The sequence below is a fragment of the Elephantulus edwardii genome, unplaced genomic scaffold (assembly GCF_000299155.1).
Source record: "Elephantulus edwardii isolate Elephantulus edwardi_28Jun2011 unplaced genomic scaffold, EleEdw1.0 scaffold00095, whole genome shotgun sequence".
NCBI lineage: Eukaryota > Metazoa > Chordata > Mammalia > Macroscelidea > Macroscelididae > Elephantulus > Elephantulus edwardii.
This window is the reverse complement of record NW_006399845.1, coordinates 6558544-6578900: the sequence shown is the minus strand read 5'-3', so window position 1 is coordinate 6578900 and position 20357 is coordinate 6558544. Positions and strand designations below refer to the sequence as shown.

The 20357-nt window shown below is 40.1% G+C and overlaps 1 protein-coding gene across 2 annotated transcripts in view; it reads left to right on the top strand.

Annotated features, from left to right (window-relative positions):
* ARHGAP26 (Rho GTPase activating protein 26) overlaps positions 1-20357 on the top strand; it is a 636281-nt gene that overhangs the window by 387220 nt on the left and 228704 nt on the right. For both annotated transcript variants that reach the window (XM_006891116.1, XM_006891115.1), the window contains exons 15-17: positions 9985-10072; positions 11854-11912; positions 13452-13557. In XM_006891116.1, the coding sequence (XP_006891178.1) occupies positions 9985-10072; positions 11854-11912; positions 13452-13557 (253 nt within the window). The remainder of the gene's footprint in view (positions 1-9984; positions 10073-11853; positions 11913-13451; positions 13558-20357) is intronic.

Below are 20357 nucleotides of genomic sequence, written 5' to 3'. Positions count from 1 at the left end.
ATTGCTTCTAAGAAAAACTTTGGTTGCACTTTCTCCAAGGCAATTACTTGTTTGTTCTTTTAGCAGTCCATGGGATGTCCCGTGCTCTTCTTTAACACCACTGCTAAAAGAAATCAGTTCTTCTTCTGTCATCCTTATTCCTTTCCAGCTCTCAGATGCATAGCAAGTGACAGAAAAGAACTATGGTCTGATGGTCTGAATCAGGCACATTTTAGTCTTCAAATAGGAATTGTTGTTTAGCACTTTGCAGAGTTCCTTGACAGCAGAATTTCCTAATGCAACATGTCTTTTGGTTTCTTGACTGCTGATACTTGGTTGTTGACTGTGAATCTATGTAAGATGAAATCATTGACAACTTTAACATTTTCTCCATCTATCATGATATTGCCTTTTGGTCCAGCAATGAGGATTTTATTGTAGAACACATGGAAGGTATTAAATAATAGGTCATTAAGGCACAAAATTTCAACAGTGTATCTCACTCACTTCTCTCTGATTCAGTCATAAACTATCCCGAGGCTGCAAATGGTTGGCCTCGTTTTTCCTGTGCTCCTTGTTTCTTACCACTCTCCTCAGAGTAAAATCAATAAGCAGTCAAGGATTTCTCTCTGAACAAATCCTAAAGTAGTAGACATTTTTCATGATAACTTCTCACACCTAAAGATTTACTCTAATAATGAATGGATGAAAACATCCTCAAACTTAGACTATAGCTTAATGGAAATTGTTGTTGTTTTTAGGTGCTGTTGAGTATAACTAGGGCTGGAAGATAGTAACTGCTTAGATGAAAGGATATTTGTTTTAGGACTAATGAAGTCACCCTTAGCAATAATCCTAAATTCCCAGCAAATGAAGTCCATTGATGGTAGCATTTTCTTTGCTGGTTTTCCCTCCATAATTACTTATGCTTTCTGAAGATACTTCAGGTGTGATTTTTTTCCCCCAAGACAGAGATATGAGACAGTGAGAGCCTTCTAATTTCAGTGCAGAGAGGATTGTGGGTATTTGCTCTGTATTCTTAGGTAACATGACTATGAAAAATATTTAAGATATATGATATTTATTATAAGCTGCTAAATATTAAATCTAGACTTGAAAGAATTACATGTACCATAAATGTAGTCTCATTTGCGCAGAGGATAGAATACTTATATAAACTTTTCCGGACAGGGAATGTAAGAAGGCTAAGAAGCTTTTAGAAAAACAGTTCACAAAACCAAAACAAAACAAAAAAGGATTTCCCCCCCCTTTTAAGTTATTTTTATTTGGGTGATGGGTTACTTAGCAAATTAATGTCCCATAGTTCTTGGAGGTTTTGATTCATGATATTGAGTAAAGTTCCCACATTGTAACAGCACTCTTCCCATTTCCTCCATGTGTTTTCCTATTCCATTCATCCTCTTTGCTATTATTTCTTGCCTGTGATCTTTATTCCTGGGCAGATACTGACTGCTGTTTTATTTTTTTTTCTATAATTATATTTTATTAATTTTCATAAACATTTACAGAGATTTTGGGCTTCCACTCATTCATTGTTGCACTATTCTCTCTACCCTCCTCCCAGTGCTGTTTTAGCTCATATAGTTCATTGTTCCAGGGAAGGCTTCCTCTCAAGTGATGTTATTTTATCTTATGTTGTTATTATGTGCTGTCAAGTCAGAACTGACTCATTCCACCCTCCATTGAATTTTCAGAGGCTATAAATTGCACAGGAGGAGAGTCTCATCTTTTTCCTCTGGAAAAGCTAGTGGATTTGAACCAGTTGCCTTTGGGTTGGTAGCATGACTCTGCATACCCACTGTCTGGTTGAAAGTTGAGACATTTGTGTGGCTTAAAGGGTGAAAGAGTGATTAAGGGCCATAGTCTCATAGGTCTCACCAGTAAGCTTAGTTCCTTTTTTCTTTCCAGTTTGTACAAAATCACTTATTTCCTAACCACAACCATGCAAATAAATGAAACAAACAAGAGAGTGCAGAAATAATAAAATTACACATTTGTGAGTTGTTTTTATATCTTATCATTGTATTTAGTGGGATAAAGGATGATCTTTTCAATTTATGATACTGGCACAGATGGCATCTGGATGGTAAAAGCTTGGGGGCTGGGGAGGAGCAGGATGAGGGAGATTGGCTCTTTGTATTTCTCGCTTGGGGGTCCCCTACCTGGGGAGCCAGCTTCTCTTCCCACAGACTGCATATGTGTAGGCGGTGAGCACCCCACCTCACCTTGGGCCCCTCCCTAGCTGGTGACTTACTGCCCAGTGCCAGCTGGCCTCCCAGGGCAGGGTCCTGGTTAGTGGTGTGGGCAGCAGGATGGGAGGAAATAGTCCTGCACTTCCCTCAAGGGAGTGGGGGCTGGAATTGGGATGTTGTAGGATTGTAAGTTTTTTTGTGTTTCAATTATGATTTTTAAACAATAAACAGTTCTCTAAAGCTAAAGGGCAGGGGGAAGGAATTGAAACTGTTACTTGAAATGGATCCATTCCTAAACATGAACATTAAAACTGAATCCTGTCTACAAACAAAGAAGAAAACCTTTATGAGTTTTAAAAGGCAAAAATTTCTTGGAGCACTAAAAAGCATGAAGTATAAAAGTTGGGGGGAACTCCAAACTAAGAAATTGAACTTCAGAGAAATGGGGAATTTCTAGTTTTTAAAATATACTATTAGGAAAGCATAAGCCAAAAAGCCAAAATCAGAGGAATGCTCTGGTCATGTGTGTAGCAGATCATTAGTTCTATGTAGGATATAGGAAGGACACAATCAATGCCATTTTTAAAATCAGAACTGACTCCTAGATGACCTCCCAGTGAATTTTCAAGGCTGAGATTGCCTTTCTCCCATAGTGAATTCAAACCAGCAGAAGGGCTGCCTCTGAGAACTCTCTTGACCACTAACATTGACTACTAAACATTGAGGGAGGAATGAACTATTGATGTGTGCAACAATGTAAGTGAGTTTCAAAAGCATCAATGCTAAATAAAAAAACTGGAGGTGGAAAGAGGGAGATGACTAGACCGGTCTCAAGGGGGCTCTTAGGAGTGATGGAAAGGTTCTGACATTTAATTGTGGTGGTAGTTGTTTACATGGTTATATGTTATTTTAAAAAATCATAAAACCTAAAAAGGATGACTTTACATACAGCCACATTCACTGAAGCATTATTTACAATAGCAAAGAGATAGAAATGACTCAAGGGTCCATCAGTGGACAAATGGATACATACATAGTACATTCCCACAATAGAGTATGATGCAACACTGAAAAATAATAAAGAACTCATGAAACACTGCATAATGTGGTTCTAGCTAGTTGGCATTACGCAAAGGGAAATAATTCAGTCACTAAAGGAAAAAAATATTTTTTAAGTTCACAGAAAAAGATAAGGAAAACTTTGTACCGTAGAGTCAGAGCTGACCCATAGCTGACCCTCCAATGGGTTTTCAGAGGCAGTTAATCACTTAGAAGGAGATTGTTCATCCTGCTTCCACAGAGCAGCTGATGGCCTTGAATTGCATGTGCCTTCAGAATTGTAGCACAGCTTCTTGCCACTAGGCTATCAGAGCTCCCAGGCTTACACATAGATGAAATCATTCTTGGATGTTACCAGGGATGGAATAGAAGATAGACACATATTAAGATAGGTTAAGGAAAAGCAGTATCCAGTATAAGGACAATCAGCAATCTCACTGAAGAAAGCGAAGACACAGAGGGGTATAGAAGGATTGATAGAATTCAGAATTCCATTATGAATATTGACATTAATGTTCCTGAACAAAATGTGTATGAGTGATTAAATGAAAAAAAAAATCAGTTTGCTTTGTGACTTTTCACTCAAATCACAATGAAAAGATACTAAAATGAAAGGATCACTATACTTTTATAAGGGAGCTGTGGTAGCTGAGTGGTAAGGGGAATTGCACTCCAAAGGCACCTGGTTCAAATCTACCAACTATTCCCTAGGAAGAAAGATGGGCCATCTCCTCCCATGCAGTTTACTGCCTCTGAAAATCTACCACAGAGTCAGCTCTTAGTGAATTCTGACTTGACTGTGCTTAACAACAACATACTTCAAAACACTTGACTTTAGAAACATGCAGACACACAACCTCCCTCCTCAGTAAAGAACTTAAAGAAAAGAGATAGTTGACTTGGTTTGGTTTTGTTTTGAACCCAGCCGATGACCTAGTCAAGTGTTTGATTATACGTTGTTGTCAAGGATGTGGGGAAGAAGTCACTGTCATATTTTCATATAATAGTAGTACCTCTGAATCTCAATTGAGCAATTGTTTTGAAAGTTTAAAAGGTACATACCTTTTTGCCCCACTAATTCCACCTTTTTTTTTCCTTTGAGAGATCAGACATACTATTGGTTTTAGGTGCTGTCTAGTCAATTTTGACTCATGGTGAACCCATGTGACAGAGCAGAAGTGGCCCCTACGCTTTCCTAAATAATAAGCTTACAGGAACAGGGTGCCAGATCTCTCTCTCCCTGAGCTTCAGGGTGGATTTGAACCATTAACCTTTCAGTTAGCAACTGAGCACTTAACTGTTGTACTACTGGGGACTCCTTGGTAAGACATACAAGGATGTAACAGGCAACATTAAACTAATTATAAATCTGTTAATTTAAAAATCAAGTTAATTCTAAATACTCTGGGTTACATATGCAGATGTGGAATGATTTTTTAAAATTTTTTTTTAAATTTTGTACTGAGTTACTTACAAGGTTTGAATACATACATTGTTTTTCACAAAAGATTCTTCCCATTTCCTTTACCCCACCCACCCAATGAATGTGCAACCTTATGTTTAACACCCTCCCCCCATCCTCACCCCTCTATGTCTACTCTTCCCCTCCCCTTGGATCCTCATACTCATTCTAGAATAATGGTTTTATATAATATTTGTCCTTGTGGAACTGAGTTAGTTCACTCGGCATAATGCTTTCCAGTCTCTCTTAAGTTAGGTAGTGATTTACAAACTCATTGCTCCTGCATGCTGCCAAGTGTTCCATTGTATGAATGTACCACAACTTCTCAATCCATTCGTGTGTGGTTGGAAATTTGAGATATTTGTGTGTTCTTACAATGGTGAATAATGCTGCTATGAACCCTGATGTACAAGTCACCATTTGAGCCTCAGTTCTCATTTTTTCAGGCTATATTCCAAGCAATGGAATAGCTGGGTCTTATGGAATTTCTATATTCAGCTTTTTAAGGAAGCACCGAACTGCCTTCCAGAGTGGTAGTACCATTGTACAATCTCACCAACAATGTATAAGTGTTCCTATCTTGCCGCATCCTCTTCAACGTTTATTACTTGCTATCCTGTTAAACTTTGCCACTGCTACTGGAGTGAGATGGTATCTCATTGTGGTTTTGATTTGCATCTCTTATTGCCAGTGATTTGGAGCATTTCTTCATATGTCTGTTGGCCATTTGAATGTCGTCCTCTGTGAAAAGTCTTTCCATGTCTTTAGCCCCTTTTGTAATTGGGTTATCAATCTTTTTCTTGTGGAGGCCCAGGAGTATTCTATAAACTTTCATTATGAGACTCTTGTCTGAGATGTTATTGCCAAATGTTTGTTCCCAGTTGGTAGGTTTTCTTTTCACCCTGTTTGAAAAAGTTTTGATGCACACAGGGATTTACTTTTTAGAAGATCCCGTTGATCAATTTTATCCTCTTCAGATTGTGCATTTCTGGCTGTACTTGGCAGTCTCTTTATACTGTGGACTAGTCTTAAAAGCTTGATTCCAGTTTGTCTCTGATGAACTTTATGGTTTTGGGCTTTACTCAAAAGTCTCTGATCCACTTTGAGTTGATTTTTGTGTATGGTATGAGATGTGGATCCTGTTTCAGCTTTCTATAGGTAGCAGTCCAGTTTTGTCAGCACTATTATTGAAGAGGTTGTCATTTCTCCATTTGATAGAGTTTTATTTCCTTATCAAATATCAGTTGACCATAGATTTACATAGATGGATCTATTTCTGGGTTCTCAATTCTGTTCTACTGGTCTATATGCCTGTCATTGTACCAGTACCATGCTATTTTGGTTACCACTATTGTGTTGGTTGTGGAAATAATTTTTAATGAATTATTGAATATTTGTAATCAATTATTAAAATAGCATATATGTGTAGATTGTGAGACAAAGAAAACAAGACCTAAAATTGTTGTTATGGGCTGTCGAGTCCCCTGCGACTCATAGTAACCCTATGTACAAGAGCTCTGAAGCCTGCCCTGTCCTGACCCTGTCTCACTGACTCCAACAAACCTACCCCATTGCTCCAGTTACTGTATCGCTCTGTCTCATCCAGGATCTTCCTCTTCTGCACTGTCCCTCTACGCTTCCAAGCATGAGGTCCTTCTCCAAGGACTGGCCCCTCCTGGCCATGTGCCCAATGTATGTGAGACGGAGCTTGAAAACCCTAGCCTCCAAAAAAAACACAGTTTTTGGAATAGAAAACTTACTTTTTAATGTATGCATATTTATTTTCTTTGAATCTCTTTTTTTAATCATATATATACAATATCTCCTCTGTTAAATAATAAAAAAATATATTTGCATGCCTTCTAATGTGCCATTAGGAGATTTAGGAGGAGCATATAATGACTTTGCTAATAGCTTCCTCCGCAGAGTCCTCCAGTGTGTCCATCAGCTGCACAGTGCCAGACTTAGACAGATCTTGGGACTTGGGCCAAGGTGACATTTCTCAGGCGCCTCCCCATATAACCTCCGCTTCCAGCCTCTGCTCCCGTTTCTCTGAATTTATAGGATACTATGTTAAAGAGGAAATATGTTCTTTCCCTTTACCCAAAGGTGCCTTTTTATACTTCAGACTTCTCCATTTAAGACTGTTTTCACCATGCACTGCTGTGATCAAGTGCTGCTGTGGGGTGGGAAGAAATACACAGAGTTCTAGAGAAAGTTGTGAATTAGAATTACATCTTGGCAGTACTCTCAGACACCACCATCTCCTGCAAGCAAGGGGAGCACCAAGTGTCAGCAGGAAGGTGTGGAAATTGGCAGCACTTTCCGAAAAGGGGGCAGTTTGGGAGGCTGTATTTAATTTAGTTTGGATATTAGATGAATTAAAATGGACGTGCTCAAGTTATGAGCCTTACCTCATCCAAGTTATAAAAAGCCCTTTAGCTGGGCTGTAATCTGACTCTTCTCTCTGTAATGTTACACAATATTCCTATGGTTACAGAGCCTGAATAAGTGGACGCTAATCATTAGTTTGCTAAATGTGGTTCATGGAACAGTTCACAACTCCCAGACCTGCCAAGTGCTGCTTGCTTAGTGTCATGTTCACTCTTCTTGGGTAGAAGTTGGTTTGTTCTTCAGAAAAATGTACAGTAACATTTGTGTCGCATCCAGAAGCCATGCCATATGGCAACCCTCCATGCATCTTAGGGGTGGGGAGGGAAAAGGTCATGCTCAGCAAGCTTTTTGCTGCATACACTTTTAAAGAATGACAAATTTAAGTGAGCATTGCGATGACAAAAGAGGGTTTGGGGTATTAGGGAAAGAGTGTTTTGTGCACTTTCAGAAATTTGCTATGACCAGAACCCTGTGGAGTTGACTATTCTGTGGCCTTTTAAACAGAGCCATGTATCTTAGTATTTCTTTTACTTATTCATGTAACAAGAAGGAGTTTATTGCCCAGGTGCGTCTGCAAACCTCACACAGGTGTTTGTATACAGGAGACAAACATTTTAGGAGTTGGGGCCCTTTCCTCTCTCATCTCCCATTGCATGTCAGGGAGACACACTGAGAGCAGATTTGTGGTCTTACCTAGACTTTATATGTAGAATTTTCTGGGAAAAAGGGCAGCTGGAGTGCCTCTTAGAGGCAAGAATAGTGAGACTCTGTCTCATATACTTTGTGCAAGTTGTCAAGAGGGGCCAGTTCCTGGAAAGGGATGTTGTGCTTAGAAAGTTGGGGAGTCAGTGGATGAGAGGAAGGTACCCAGTGAGATGAATTGACACAGTGACAACAACAATGGGCTTCAACACAGCAAAGATTGTAAGGGTGGTGCCAGGCCAGGCCGGGTTCTGTTCCATTGTACACAAGGTTGTTATGAGTCAAGGCCAACTGATTCTTAAGACACTCATTGGTGTCTGAGTTTTCCCCAGGAAGTAGAAAAATGTGTTGGACCACCACTGATGCTTTCTCCTTTCCCATGTGAAATGCTGTTGGCCCTGCAGTAGGAAGCTCCTGGATGGTGCTTGACGATTCTTCTTGGAGACAGTCCAGTAGCTGTATCTGTTCAGTTGGTGTATTGTTTAGATTTCTATAGATTATGTAAACAGAAAACCTGGCCTCTTCTGCCTTACAGGAAGTTTATTGGCTTATATAACTGAAAAGTTGTGATCGGACACTAGGCCTCAAGTAACATCATCAAAACCTAGTATCTCATGCCACTCAAATCACAATAAAATTTTAAAAATAAAAAAACAAAAAAAACCACACCAAAAACCCCCTAGGATCTCTGCTTCTTTCACCTTTTTTTGATTCATCCTCGAGCTCTACCTGGTGGGGCCTGAATACTAACGACATTACCTCCCAGGCGACATTACCTCCCAGGCGTGAGCCCATAGGTCTTTACTCCTCCACCCTCCTTTCCCGGAAATGTCTTGAGTTTCTGTCTGATTAGACTGGCTTAGGGCTTGGTCAGTCCCTGAACAAGTCACCTTGTTCCAAGAGATGCTGTGCTTTGAATGATCTTTCCTAAATCTCATTCACCATCGCCAGAGGGTTGAGCCTCACCCAATACATGGACAGGGACAGACCCAAAGCTGAAAGTGAGAGACTGCACAGAAAGAGAGGGAATGGGAGCCAGAAGGCAGGTAACTGTGGAAGGAAGCCAGTGTGAGGAACCCAGAGTATCCTTAGATGGGAGGACGTCACTGCCCTCCTATCAGTTGGTGTCTGACCCCATCACCTCACGGAAGTAACACAGGGTTCTGGTGAAGCAATTTCTATTCCCCAGTCTCAGCCTTCTGTTGTCATTGTCCTCTGTGCTGCTCAGGAAGACTAAAAAAAAAAAAATTAAAAAAAATTTCTCTCTTTTAATACACATTATTTCAAATGCACACATTTGTTTAAAAGTCTGAGGAAGAGGCGACGGAGAAAAGAATTCTCAGGAGCTAGCATAATTATAGTGGTTCTCATTGTATTTCTGTGGTTCAGGCAACATTGCAAAAATATAAAAGTAATGAGATCAAATCAGGCAGTTTGGAAAATGCAAAAGCCTCAATTCCACCATGCTAACCCAACCACTGTTTCCATTTTAGCGTATTTCCTTTTAGTCTTCATACATATGAGTTGCTCACAAACTTTGTAGCTTTATATTTTTTGGTTGATGTTACATGATAATACAGGTATTTTCCACGTACTGTAAGCCATTGTCACATGAATGGCTCCATCCTAACAGCCTGTTAGGTCAAGGACACATAACTTTATGTTGCTTCCTTTTTCAAAGTCTTAAAACTCTTTTTTCAAAATTTTGGGGATTATTTATTATTATGGAGAATTACATACACTGAGTCGTTTTGGGGGTTGTTGGTTTTTTGTTGTTTGTTTTTGTTGTTTTTTTTTGGCTATGCAGATTTTTATCTGGTTTATCTTTTTTCCTGAAAATAGATTGTGAGAAGTGGGATTACTGGTTCAAAGGGTATAAGCATTTTTATTACTTTTATACACATTGCCAAATTATTTTTCAAAACCCATCTGTTTATCTCTACTGCCTCCTGCAATTTATAAGAGCATCAGTCTGACTGCATTTGTGCCAGCAATGGGTATTTGGATTTTCAACATTTTTCCCTATTTAGGCAAAATACATGTGTTGGTTTTGGTTTTTATTTGTATTTCTTTAATTGCTAATAAGATTGGACACTTTCATGTATGATTTTATTTATTTTCTCCCAATGTACAACAATATTCTCTGCTGTAAGCAATGCCTTTCCTTTGTTTTAGACCCCAAAACAGCATCTGAAACAGAAACGGATATCTGTGCCGAATGGGAGATAAAGACCATCACTAGTGCCCTGAAGACCTACCTCAGGTAGGGACTTTCCGCGTTTGCAAGGCGGGCTGCCAGCTTGTTATCAGCCGATCAGGAAGAGAGCAGTTTTATTTTCAGCCTCCTGAGAGTTGTTGGGTGGGCGTTTGAGATGTGGAAACAGCTTCTTTATAGGTGCAGTTAACTCAGCTGATCAAACTGATTGTAAATTGTCTAGAAAGGCTAGGTAGGCATTGTGTGGTGGTGCAGTGAGTGATTTAGGAAGCTTTCCCTTTTTACAAGAAGCAACTGTGATAAGTACTATTGAATAAAGGGGTCCTGGCAGTGGGTTTGTGGTTGGTTAATCTAAAATGTTGTCTTTCTTGAAATCCCAGAGTATTCTTTTAAGAAACCAAGGAATCACCGAGCACTCTGGGGAAGCTGCATAATCATATACTCCATGCTGTGATAGTCCTGTGCCTTGAAGCACATGGCATATTGCTCACAATGTATTGCTAAAAATTAGAACTAAGTGGAGCTTCCTTCTAACTTCTACTAACACTGGAAAATATTACTTTGTAGAGAAGACTACTATAATTGTTTTCTTTTTATTATGATCTGGGTGGACGTTTACAGAGCAAATACATTTTCCATTTAACACTTCATCTACATTTTGCTTTATGACATTGATTGCTATCTCCACAATTTAACAGTACTTTTCCCACGTCTTCGCTGTGTTTTCCATTTCCATTTGCCCTTCCTCCTTATCCCTTGCCTTCTTCCTTCTGAGATTTATCCCTGGACAAAGGCTATTGGCTTGATATCATATGGTTGACTGTTCTAACTTCTTCCTTTCCACCTACTTCTCCTGACTATTGAGGGTGTTACTTTGACTAACTACCTGCTTCTGGTCAGCTAGAAGCATGAATAGACTGAAATTACTGCAGGACTCAAAGAACTGGAATATTGTAATTCTTTATTAAAGGTCCTTATGCAGAGAAAGGAGGGGGTCAAGTCTTAAACCGAAAGGGTGATGATATAACATTTGATGATGTTACAATTGTGTAAGAGTTTCTAGAGGCTTTTAAAGATTTGCTTAGCTGGAGAGCAAAGACAGAGCCACCAAAAAGAAATTGGTAATTCAGGCTTTATTGATTACAGATTTTTGAAACCAACAGTAAGATGTTATGACTACGTGCTAAATTAGGACCAATTTAAAAAAAAATCTGTTTTGAAACTTATTTGGACTATCAGAAAAAAAAAAACCCTCAAGTTTACAGTTAAGCATATTAACACCCCAGCAGGTATAAATTGGCTCTTGGCACACATAGTATGAGTGGTTCCAGCCCTTTGGCATTAAGGAACAACACTTCATAGTGAATTAGCTGAAAATATACCTCCCAACATTTCCCAAAGTATTCCCAGATAAACTGATTGAGATAAAAAGCTACTTGGGAGATGAGAGTGTAGGCCCACATTGTTGCAAATCGTTACTTAGATACATCTTACAGTGCTTTTGTGGATGGGTGAATGAGTCACTGACTGAAAAAAGAAATCTGCTGGTTTATGCTAGACTTTTGCCTTAGCACTTTTCTAATTGGAACTGTGGGAATAGAGATGTACTCATTCCCTTAGAAAAGTGAAAAAATGAGAATTTCAGGTCAAATCTCAGATTACTTTCAAAGAGTAGATGACATTGAACTGAATTGGGCTGCTCTCCTTTCTCTGTTGTCTTTGCCCTTTGTGAAATTCAGTTCAATTTTGCAGCCTCTAGGCTCCTGTTGAGAAAAAGTGTGATTATTATATCATTGTTTAGCTGACTAATGCGTATCCTTTTATTCCAGAATGCTTCCTGGACCACTCATGATGTACCAGTTCCAAAGAAGTTTCATCAAAGCAGCAAGTGAGTGGCTTGTTGTTGTTGTTGTTCATAGTTTTAAAGGGGGGAAAATAGATTTTTCTATTTCAAAAAACAGTCTCCCAAAATAAATATTATCTAATCCTTCAAATGCTGCATGCAAACTGCCTACCTACAAGCTCAAGCAAATGCAACTCAGAATAAAAGTGAAACCAAATCAGGATTACTAAGGAGCATACGGCCACATGGAATTTACAGTAAAGGAGAAAACTTTGGGACTTTTTTTATAAAGAGTGGAGAGGTAGGGAAGGTGGGAGGGGTGGGGGGAAGCATATTTCCCTTCCTAGTTCAGAGTGGGGTTTTTTGTTGTTATTTTTTTTAGTTCTAACTCCTTGGGTTTTTTTCAGCCCTTGAACAGTGTTTTGCAGAATGAATCATACATTGCACATTACCTAAATTGAGCACTGGAAGTCTTTCCCTGAATACGACACCATTATGTAACATTCACAGTCCTCTTTTCCATTATATCTTCCATTTACAGCTTCTCATCATTCTCCAGCTATATCATCCAGCTTCTTGGCGTCATATTGCTGGTATTAAAATACATAGGGATTAGATAAAAGCTGCCCTAACTATTCTGGAATCTTTCTACGTGGGACAGGCCTCTCCTGTGAGGGGGCAGAAAGATATTCTTGTCAGATTTAAATCTGGCTTGAATGCCCACAGTGCACAGGCCTTTGCCTCTCCTGTCTCCTGTAAGCCTCCTACCAGCCTAATTTAGTGAGTGGTACCTAATGTTCGGGTGGCTTTGTTTCATTATAGTGACCCCTTAAAATGGGGAGGAGAAAGCCATGGGAGAAAAGTGGGAGCGAGGATGGTGTTTATGTGATTTCTCTCTCAGAGAAATTCCAAGCCCATAGCAAGCATTCTCTAATTAAACCTCACCTCAGTCCTATAAATAGGTGTGGCGAGTCCCATCAGCCTATTTTCTCCGAAGCACGAAGCCACTCACCCAGGTTCAACCAAGAGAACTTAACAGGCCATGATTTAGGTTACAGCTTGGAAGGCAGAGTTTAAAATGTTTATGGGTCGTTGCTTTGTTTCCGCCCCACTGGCAGTCCCACATGGCTTGCCTAAAATATGACTTGCCTCAGTGTCTCCTTTGATTTCTTTGGTGCTCTCTCGAGGTGTTATTTTGATATTTGAGACTCTTGCCATGTTATCCGTGTCCGAATTGTTTGTCACTTTATGAGTGCATGAAGTTCCTTCCTTCCTTGAAATGAAGTGCACACTTGAGAGCCAGCTGCTCTGACTTCGTCCCTCCTCCGCGTATGTGGTTGACTGGCTCCATTTCATCACGTCACCATTTTGGCTTGAATGTATTGATCATCACTTTTTTGACGAGCCCTGTTACAGAATGCCATGAAACAGATTTTACTGGGCCTTGTCATGCGCTGCCCAGGACAGGATCATAAATCTGTGAGGAATCCTCAGTCTGTGAGTGCCCCGCCCTAGTTTCCCTGGATTTTGTCTTCTAGTTTAGCTGTGACACTAATAAAGTATCACCTCTTTCTTCCTTTGCAGAGCTGGAGAACCAGGAGTCTCGGGTCTCCGAAATCCACAGCCTTGTCCATCGGCTCCCAGAGAAAAATCGGCAGATGTTACAACTGCTTATGAACCACTTGGCCAAGTAGGTTTAAGACTGGTCACTGGTTTTCCTCTAAACCTTTGAAAATTCTTATCTCAGCAGTAAACCAGTCTGGGCTGTACTTACATTTCCCCCTTCGACTGCAAAATTGTATCAGGAGGCTTGACAGAAAAATGTGTGAAATGTTAACTGCCTTGGAACTGATGCCAGATGAGTTGCATCAAAGAGGCTGGGGAAGTGTGACATCAGGCCTACTTTTCATCATGTCATTGCCCTTGTGCTAATCAAAGGAAAGTGGAAGCTATGATATACAAAATTTCTGGGGGTTATATTATCCTGTGATCAAGGATGAATGGATGCATGTCATGGATGTGGACCTTGAACCTAGAGTTAGAAGACTTGGATTCTAAAATTAATTGTCTTCTTAAAAAAAAAAAACAAAACACAAAACTACTAACTAGACCTGGACAAACACTGAGCTCTATTTATTTTCTTTACCTGTCAAATATGGAGGAGTTGTTTAACCTAAAATCTCATTGATAAGGCACTTATCTGTGTTAAAGCTTTTTAAGAAGTATAAAGTAAATATATTTGGGCAAATGCCTGCTTGCTCTTTGGGAAAATTAAAGCATTCAGTGGGTCTTGGTTTTCCTGCTAGAAGTACACTCCTGGAATGATTTTGGGTTTCTGTATCATTTGCTTGACCCTTTTAGGAAAGGCTTTGCTGAGTTCCTTGCTGTGGCTGTCACGCAGGGTTTATATTTTAACCTTCCATTGAATTTGGTAGAAAGTTCTTGATTGGAGGCTGGCATTCAGGAAAAGATGGAGAGTGTAACAGTTAACTTAGATTACTAAGCCCTAAATTCTACTTTGCTGATGAGCTGTGGGCCTGACCTGACCTGACCTTACCTGCTTTTTTTCTTGCCATAGTCATTTTTTTGGCCCAGGCTGATACCCTACTAAGTGAGAATGGGATTAGTATTCATATTAATGGGAAACACTGGATAATTCTTTTGGAGTCTGCATATATTAGTGTAAAGATTTCCATGTGTATTAATTATGGAGAAATGAGAGTGTCCGAGGTGTTGATGAGAAGCAACTGGGCAAAGTTGAGATTGCTCTTTCATTGGTCCAATGCATTTTCTTGCCATGTCATCGCAGAGCTGCACGATCAGCAGTAATTAAGAAGCATAGCAGAAAATAAGCAAGTTTGCAGGAGGAATGCGCCAAAATTGTCAGAGTTCTGATGAAGTGTGTTTAAAATAAGAGGACTTGGACTTTAAAAAGTAACTCCAGATGTTCTGCAGTGGTAATCTGGTGCCTATGCCGTGCAACTTGGAGTCAGGCATTTGCAAGAGGGCAAAGCTGGTTTCGATCTTAGTTGCAAATTCTGCAAACTTGAAGGCCCTTAATTCACATGGGGGAAATTCCAGGTACACACTTCAGCCAAGTGTGTGTGTGGACATTTGTGACTACTTTGTGGCCAGCATGTCTTCAGGGGGTCTTGAAGCCTGCTGAGAGCAGCTGGGAAAGAAGGCTTAGGTCCCAGTGCAAGCAGTAGATCTTTCAAGCTGTGGAACTGGAATGAGAGCTTATTTGGGCTGAGAGAGACCATGAGGGAAGCAGGAGTGGCATCCACTTCCTAAACAACTTGCTTTTGGAAACTCTGTGAACTTTGATAAATGTCGATAGTTGTAAAGGGGCTTAGTTGTAAAGGGGCTTCGGGCCTTTTTTTCATAGGGTCGCTATGAGTCATGCTCAACTCGAAGGCAGTCAACAACAACAAAGGACAAAGGCCAGTACTTAAGGGTTCCCTTTTTTAAATTACCCTGAGATTTGTTAGGAATCTTAAAGAAGTGAGACTATGAAGGGAGATTGAGAAGATAAAAAAAACCTTGGAAAAATATTAAAGTAGATCTTGGACAGTGGACCCTGCTCGTTGGTAGGTGATTAACTTTCCCTTCCTCTTCTGCCCTGTGGCTCCTCCACTCCGTTACGTTCAGTTGGTCTCTCTTCACAACATAAGAAGTTCAGCAACTGGAATATGCAACTTGGCAGCTGTGACATAGACATTTTGCCCTGTAACAAATTTAAACCAATTTCATTGCTGGAGTTATTACTCCAGAATTCTGTCTTAAATTTGATACTTGTAATTTTCTCTGGTTTTATGAGATGCCATGGTATTTGATTTATGCATGGAGAAATCTAGGTCTAGAGGAGCTCTCCTGGCTATGATATGAATTGTTTGGAGAACACACGGACTCGTTCTCAGCATGCCAAGTTCTTGATCTCCAGAGTCTCTTGATTTAAACATGGCTGGGAGGATGTGGGCATGAATGAGGACTGCTGGCTCCATATCCGCTGCTGTTGAGTGAGAGTCCAGCTCATAATGACCTTCCATTAGATTTCTGAGGCTGTGAGTATTTGTGGAAGGAGATTGCCCATCTTTCTCAGAACAATTGGTAGATTTGAACTGCTGACCTTTTGGTTGGAAGCCTGATACGTTACATGCTGTGCCACCAGGGTTTACTGCATACAATCAGGAGTATTTATTTAGGCCTGAAAAAAATATTCTTTGGTACCCAAAGGAGTTCTAAAATTCCACTAAAACTTTATATTCTCATTTACAGTACTGTCCTTTTAAAAATTGAGCAATAAGAGAGAACTTGGGACAAGGAGCTTGTCTGTATAATTCCAGTTTTCTCAGGTTCAGAGTTACCCTAGGATACGCCTGAGCTATTGTTCCCCTGGTCCACTTACTTAATGGTCAGCTTCCTTCCGAAGTTTTGGTTTCAGGGCTGGTGCTGCTGGAAAACCCAGTGTTTATTTCTCTCATTACCTACTGTGTTTACCCTGTACATCTCAGGCTTGTGGTTCAAAGGCAAGGCATTTTGCATTGTGTATTTTTAAAAGGACTTTCCTGAAATATTTTAGAAATTTATTTCCTTTGACTGTGGAGGGAGGGTTAATATATTTCATATTTAATTCCATGTAGGACTTCACTTACAAGGGGTGGGAGATGGGGGAAAAAGTCTCAATGGATAAAAACCTAAGCAAGTGATTACCAGAAGCACCCAAATCACAGAGCAGTTGAGTTTGTTTTAGACCTCAAAGGAAACTTAAAAATTATAGGCAACTGTGCACATAATTTGGTTGTGCCTGCTTAAATCTACTTATGATAATTAGATGTTTTCTATTGAGATCTTGCAATCTAGTGTACAATATAGAGCCACATGCCTCAGAGCCTGTTATGGTACCACGAGCGTCAGAATTGCCTGACATGATTACATTGAGTTCCTGGACCCCATCCTGAGTCTACTAAGTCAGACTTCGCCTGGGAATTTGTATTTCCAGCTTATTTCCCGATTAACTATAATGTAGACAGTCTGTTGAGAACCACTGACTGAGAGAATGGACTGAATGCAGGGATTTTCTTAGGGGAAAGTGATATTGGAAGAATGTGTTAGGGTCTAAGAGGACGTTAGACATAGAAAGAATAAAATCAAAGCAGTGAATTAAAAAAGGATATTTTATTGCCATAATTAAACTGTTGTCGTTGTTGATTGCCTTCAAGTCCAGCACGACCTTTTCATAGTGACCCCTATGAACAAAAGACCTGAAGCCCCTTTACAATTATCAACATTTTTCAATGTTGATCAAAGTTCATAGAGTTTCCGGAGGCATGTTATTTAGGAAATGGATGCTACTCCTGCTTCCAAACCTGTCCTAGTATGTTATTGTTATGTGTCATTGAGTCGCCTGCAGTGTATAGTGACCCTATGTACAGTAGCTCTGAACCCTTCCCTGTCCTGAGCCAGTCTCACTAACTTCTTGCGCTTGAGGGATAGTGATTTGAATATGAGACATCCTAGTGACCTGAATTTGAGTCTCAAAATTCTCATCTGAGCTTCAGTTTTCTCATAATTAAACTAGTGTGTGTGGGGGGGGGGGGGGGGTGGTCAAGTTTTGATTTCTCAAGTCTTTGCAATTAAACTTTGCATTAAATTCTCAGTAAATGCCTTTGTTTAAAATCTTGCTTAAAACATTTTTAATAGTAAAGAAAATCCTCCCCAGAAGACTATAGAAGTTTGTGTATATAAATTGATCAACCTTTTTGAAGCTCTTTTCTGAGCTTCCTTCCTTCCATATGATTCTGTGCTTTACCAGGTAGAGGGGTGGGCAACATAAATAAATGGGGGGGGTGCGGAATAAATCCCAGTCTTGTAACTGTAGAAGAAAATAAGAGTAACTGAGTAATGAAGACAATTTCTTGGAAGTTCTCTAGTGTTTACATATTATGATGACTTCAAGTATGCTATATATCCCCACACATACCATTCTTAGTGGCTCATCCTAACTTTATTGCCGTGTTTGTGCTGTATGGGAGGATTCCAAAGGACTCTCCATCTATCAGGAGCAGCTATTAAAAATGCCTTTTCACAGCTAGTTTCCCCAGAATGCTTATTGAGAAATAAATCTTCGTCTCCTTTCTTGGAGTGACTATTTCTTTGTTTCTAGGGTGTCGTCAGGCAAAGCTGTGTTTTGCTTCTCCAAAGAAGTATCATGTAAGACAGTTTGAAATGCAAAACCCAGAATATCAAATGCAAAATGTTGCAGTAATAGGGGACTCATTACACATTTTCAGGCCTGAGGGTTGGTTAATTCTTCAGTTTGTGGAGGTCTCTGCTTATTTCCTTGTCTTTGCTCAGCCAGCCTCATGATGTTGTCTAGCTTCTTGTATGATCCTAAGATGCTAAATCACGGACTTGCACATTATTCGATGTCCAGAGGCAGGAAAGATATTGTGTCTTCTTTTAGTCTCTTTTGAAGACCTGTGTTGATCTTTTTCCCAGAAAACTCTCCTCAGACTTCCCATCACAATCAGATGCATTGGAATGGACTCACATGCTTGCCCTTGAATCAATCACCAGTAAAAGGAATGGGACCACTTTGATTGATAGATACCAAGCAGGATTTGCCAGTGCCACCTGATAGAGGAGAGATGCCAGAATAAAAGCAGAGCTCAGAGCAGGCAACTCACAATGCCTGCTATAACTCTCATTGGCATTGAGTCTGACCCTCCAAGTGGGCTTCCAAGGCTGTAACTTGCACAGGAGGAGATTGCCCTTCTTCCTCCCTTGGACCCGTAGGAGGATTCGAACTTCCAGAGAGATCTAGCTTTGGTGTTAGCTTTGCCCTTCCCTATGAACTACACCAGGAGCGCTCTCCCTCCTACTACAGCTGTTGATGTTGGGTACTGTCAACTTGAAACCAACTCAGACCTGACCCTCCAGCAAGTTTTCAGAGGCAGTAAATCACACAGAAGAGATTGCCCATCTTTTTTTCCACTGAAGATCTGATGAATTCAAACTACATGCATTTGGGTTGGCAGTGAAGTTCCTTAGCACTAAGCTATCAGACCTCCCTTCTATCTACTGCAATTCTTATATTATGTACTATCCAGTCAGAACAGACTCAGAGCTGACCCTCCAGTGGATTTTCAGAGACAGTAAATTATAGAAACCCATGAAGGATTCAGCTGTTAGCAGAGAGAATTAGCAAAAGTGGTCAGGGTTGATTTTCTAGTGTTTTGGCTTTGTTTCTTATTCTTGTGACTAAAGTCTGAATGTTCCTAGGCACCCGTGCAAATCAAGAGTATATTCATATTTCCCTAAAGACCTAGAAGCATATTGAATTGGGTTTGTGCTTAAATGCTTGTGATACATTTTCTTTTTTTAAAAAAAGTCATTCATAGGCCTTGGCAGGAGTGAGGTTGGGCCATGGTGATTAAGTAGCATTCCTTGAAGTTCTTAAGAAAGGGTCAAAATAAGAGCAATTTGGCATTGATTGGCATTAATGTTGTTGTTGTTGTTGTTTAGGTGTTGTCAAGTCGTAGATGACTCATAGCACCCTTAATAACAAAAGACCTGAACACTTGTATAACTTTCATTAATACCAGTCTTTAAAAGACTCTAATACTCCCTTTTCCTCCATCCCAACTTGAGAAGATAAGATTTTGCTTACTGATGAGCTGTTGAACACATGAGCCAATCTAGTTCTTCCCTTGCCATCAAGTTCGTCCAAATAAAATAGCTGTGGAATTTTACAAAGCACATTTAAAAGAAAACCCTGCCTTTGAAATGATGCCCTTCTTAGACAGGAAAGGAAAGGTCCTGTGAGCTTCCCTGGCTTCCTTCCTTCAGTCTTCTGCCCAGCTCTTGAACCTTGTTCTCTCTGGTAATCTCTGGACACCCTGCTGGCCAATGCAAAGGCTGCATCACAATGGACCACGGATAGGGTAGCCTGATACCCACATGGGTTTTGGTGGCCACAGTCTTCCTTTATTTTTTTTTTACTTCTCCCTCACAGCGTCCCACACCAAACTAATCTTTCTGTTACACTCAACCTCTGTCTTTTGAATCTGTCCATTTTCCTCCATCTCCACCCTTTGGCCAAGCTCTCATCATCTCTTCTGCAGACTTCTTGCAAAAGCTTCCTGCCTGGGCCTCTGGCTGGTAGAACCCTGGCCCTCTTCTAATTTACACCATAATACTTTACAGCCCATGGACTATAAAACTACAGATCTCAATTAGTGATTATCCTACCAAAACAAAACACTTCAAAGGCTTCCACATTGCTCTGAAGATAAAATCCTAGGTTTGGCCCCCAAGGCTGATCTACCTTGCATCCTACTGGCCTTTGTAGCCTCATCTTGTGCCCTCCATGTACACCAGTGTATGTCTACTGCATTGTGTACAGTAAACACACATGGGTATGCCTGTTCCATAGAAGAATGAATCTCTTGGCAATTCCTCAAACATTCTCCTTCCTTTCTTCCTCCC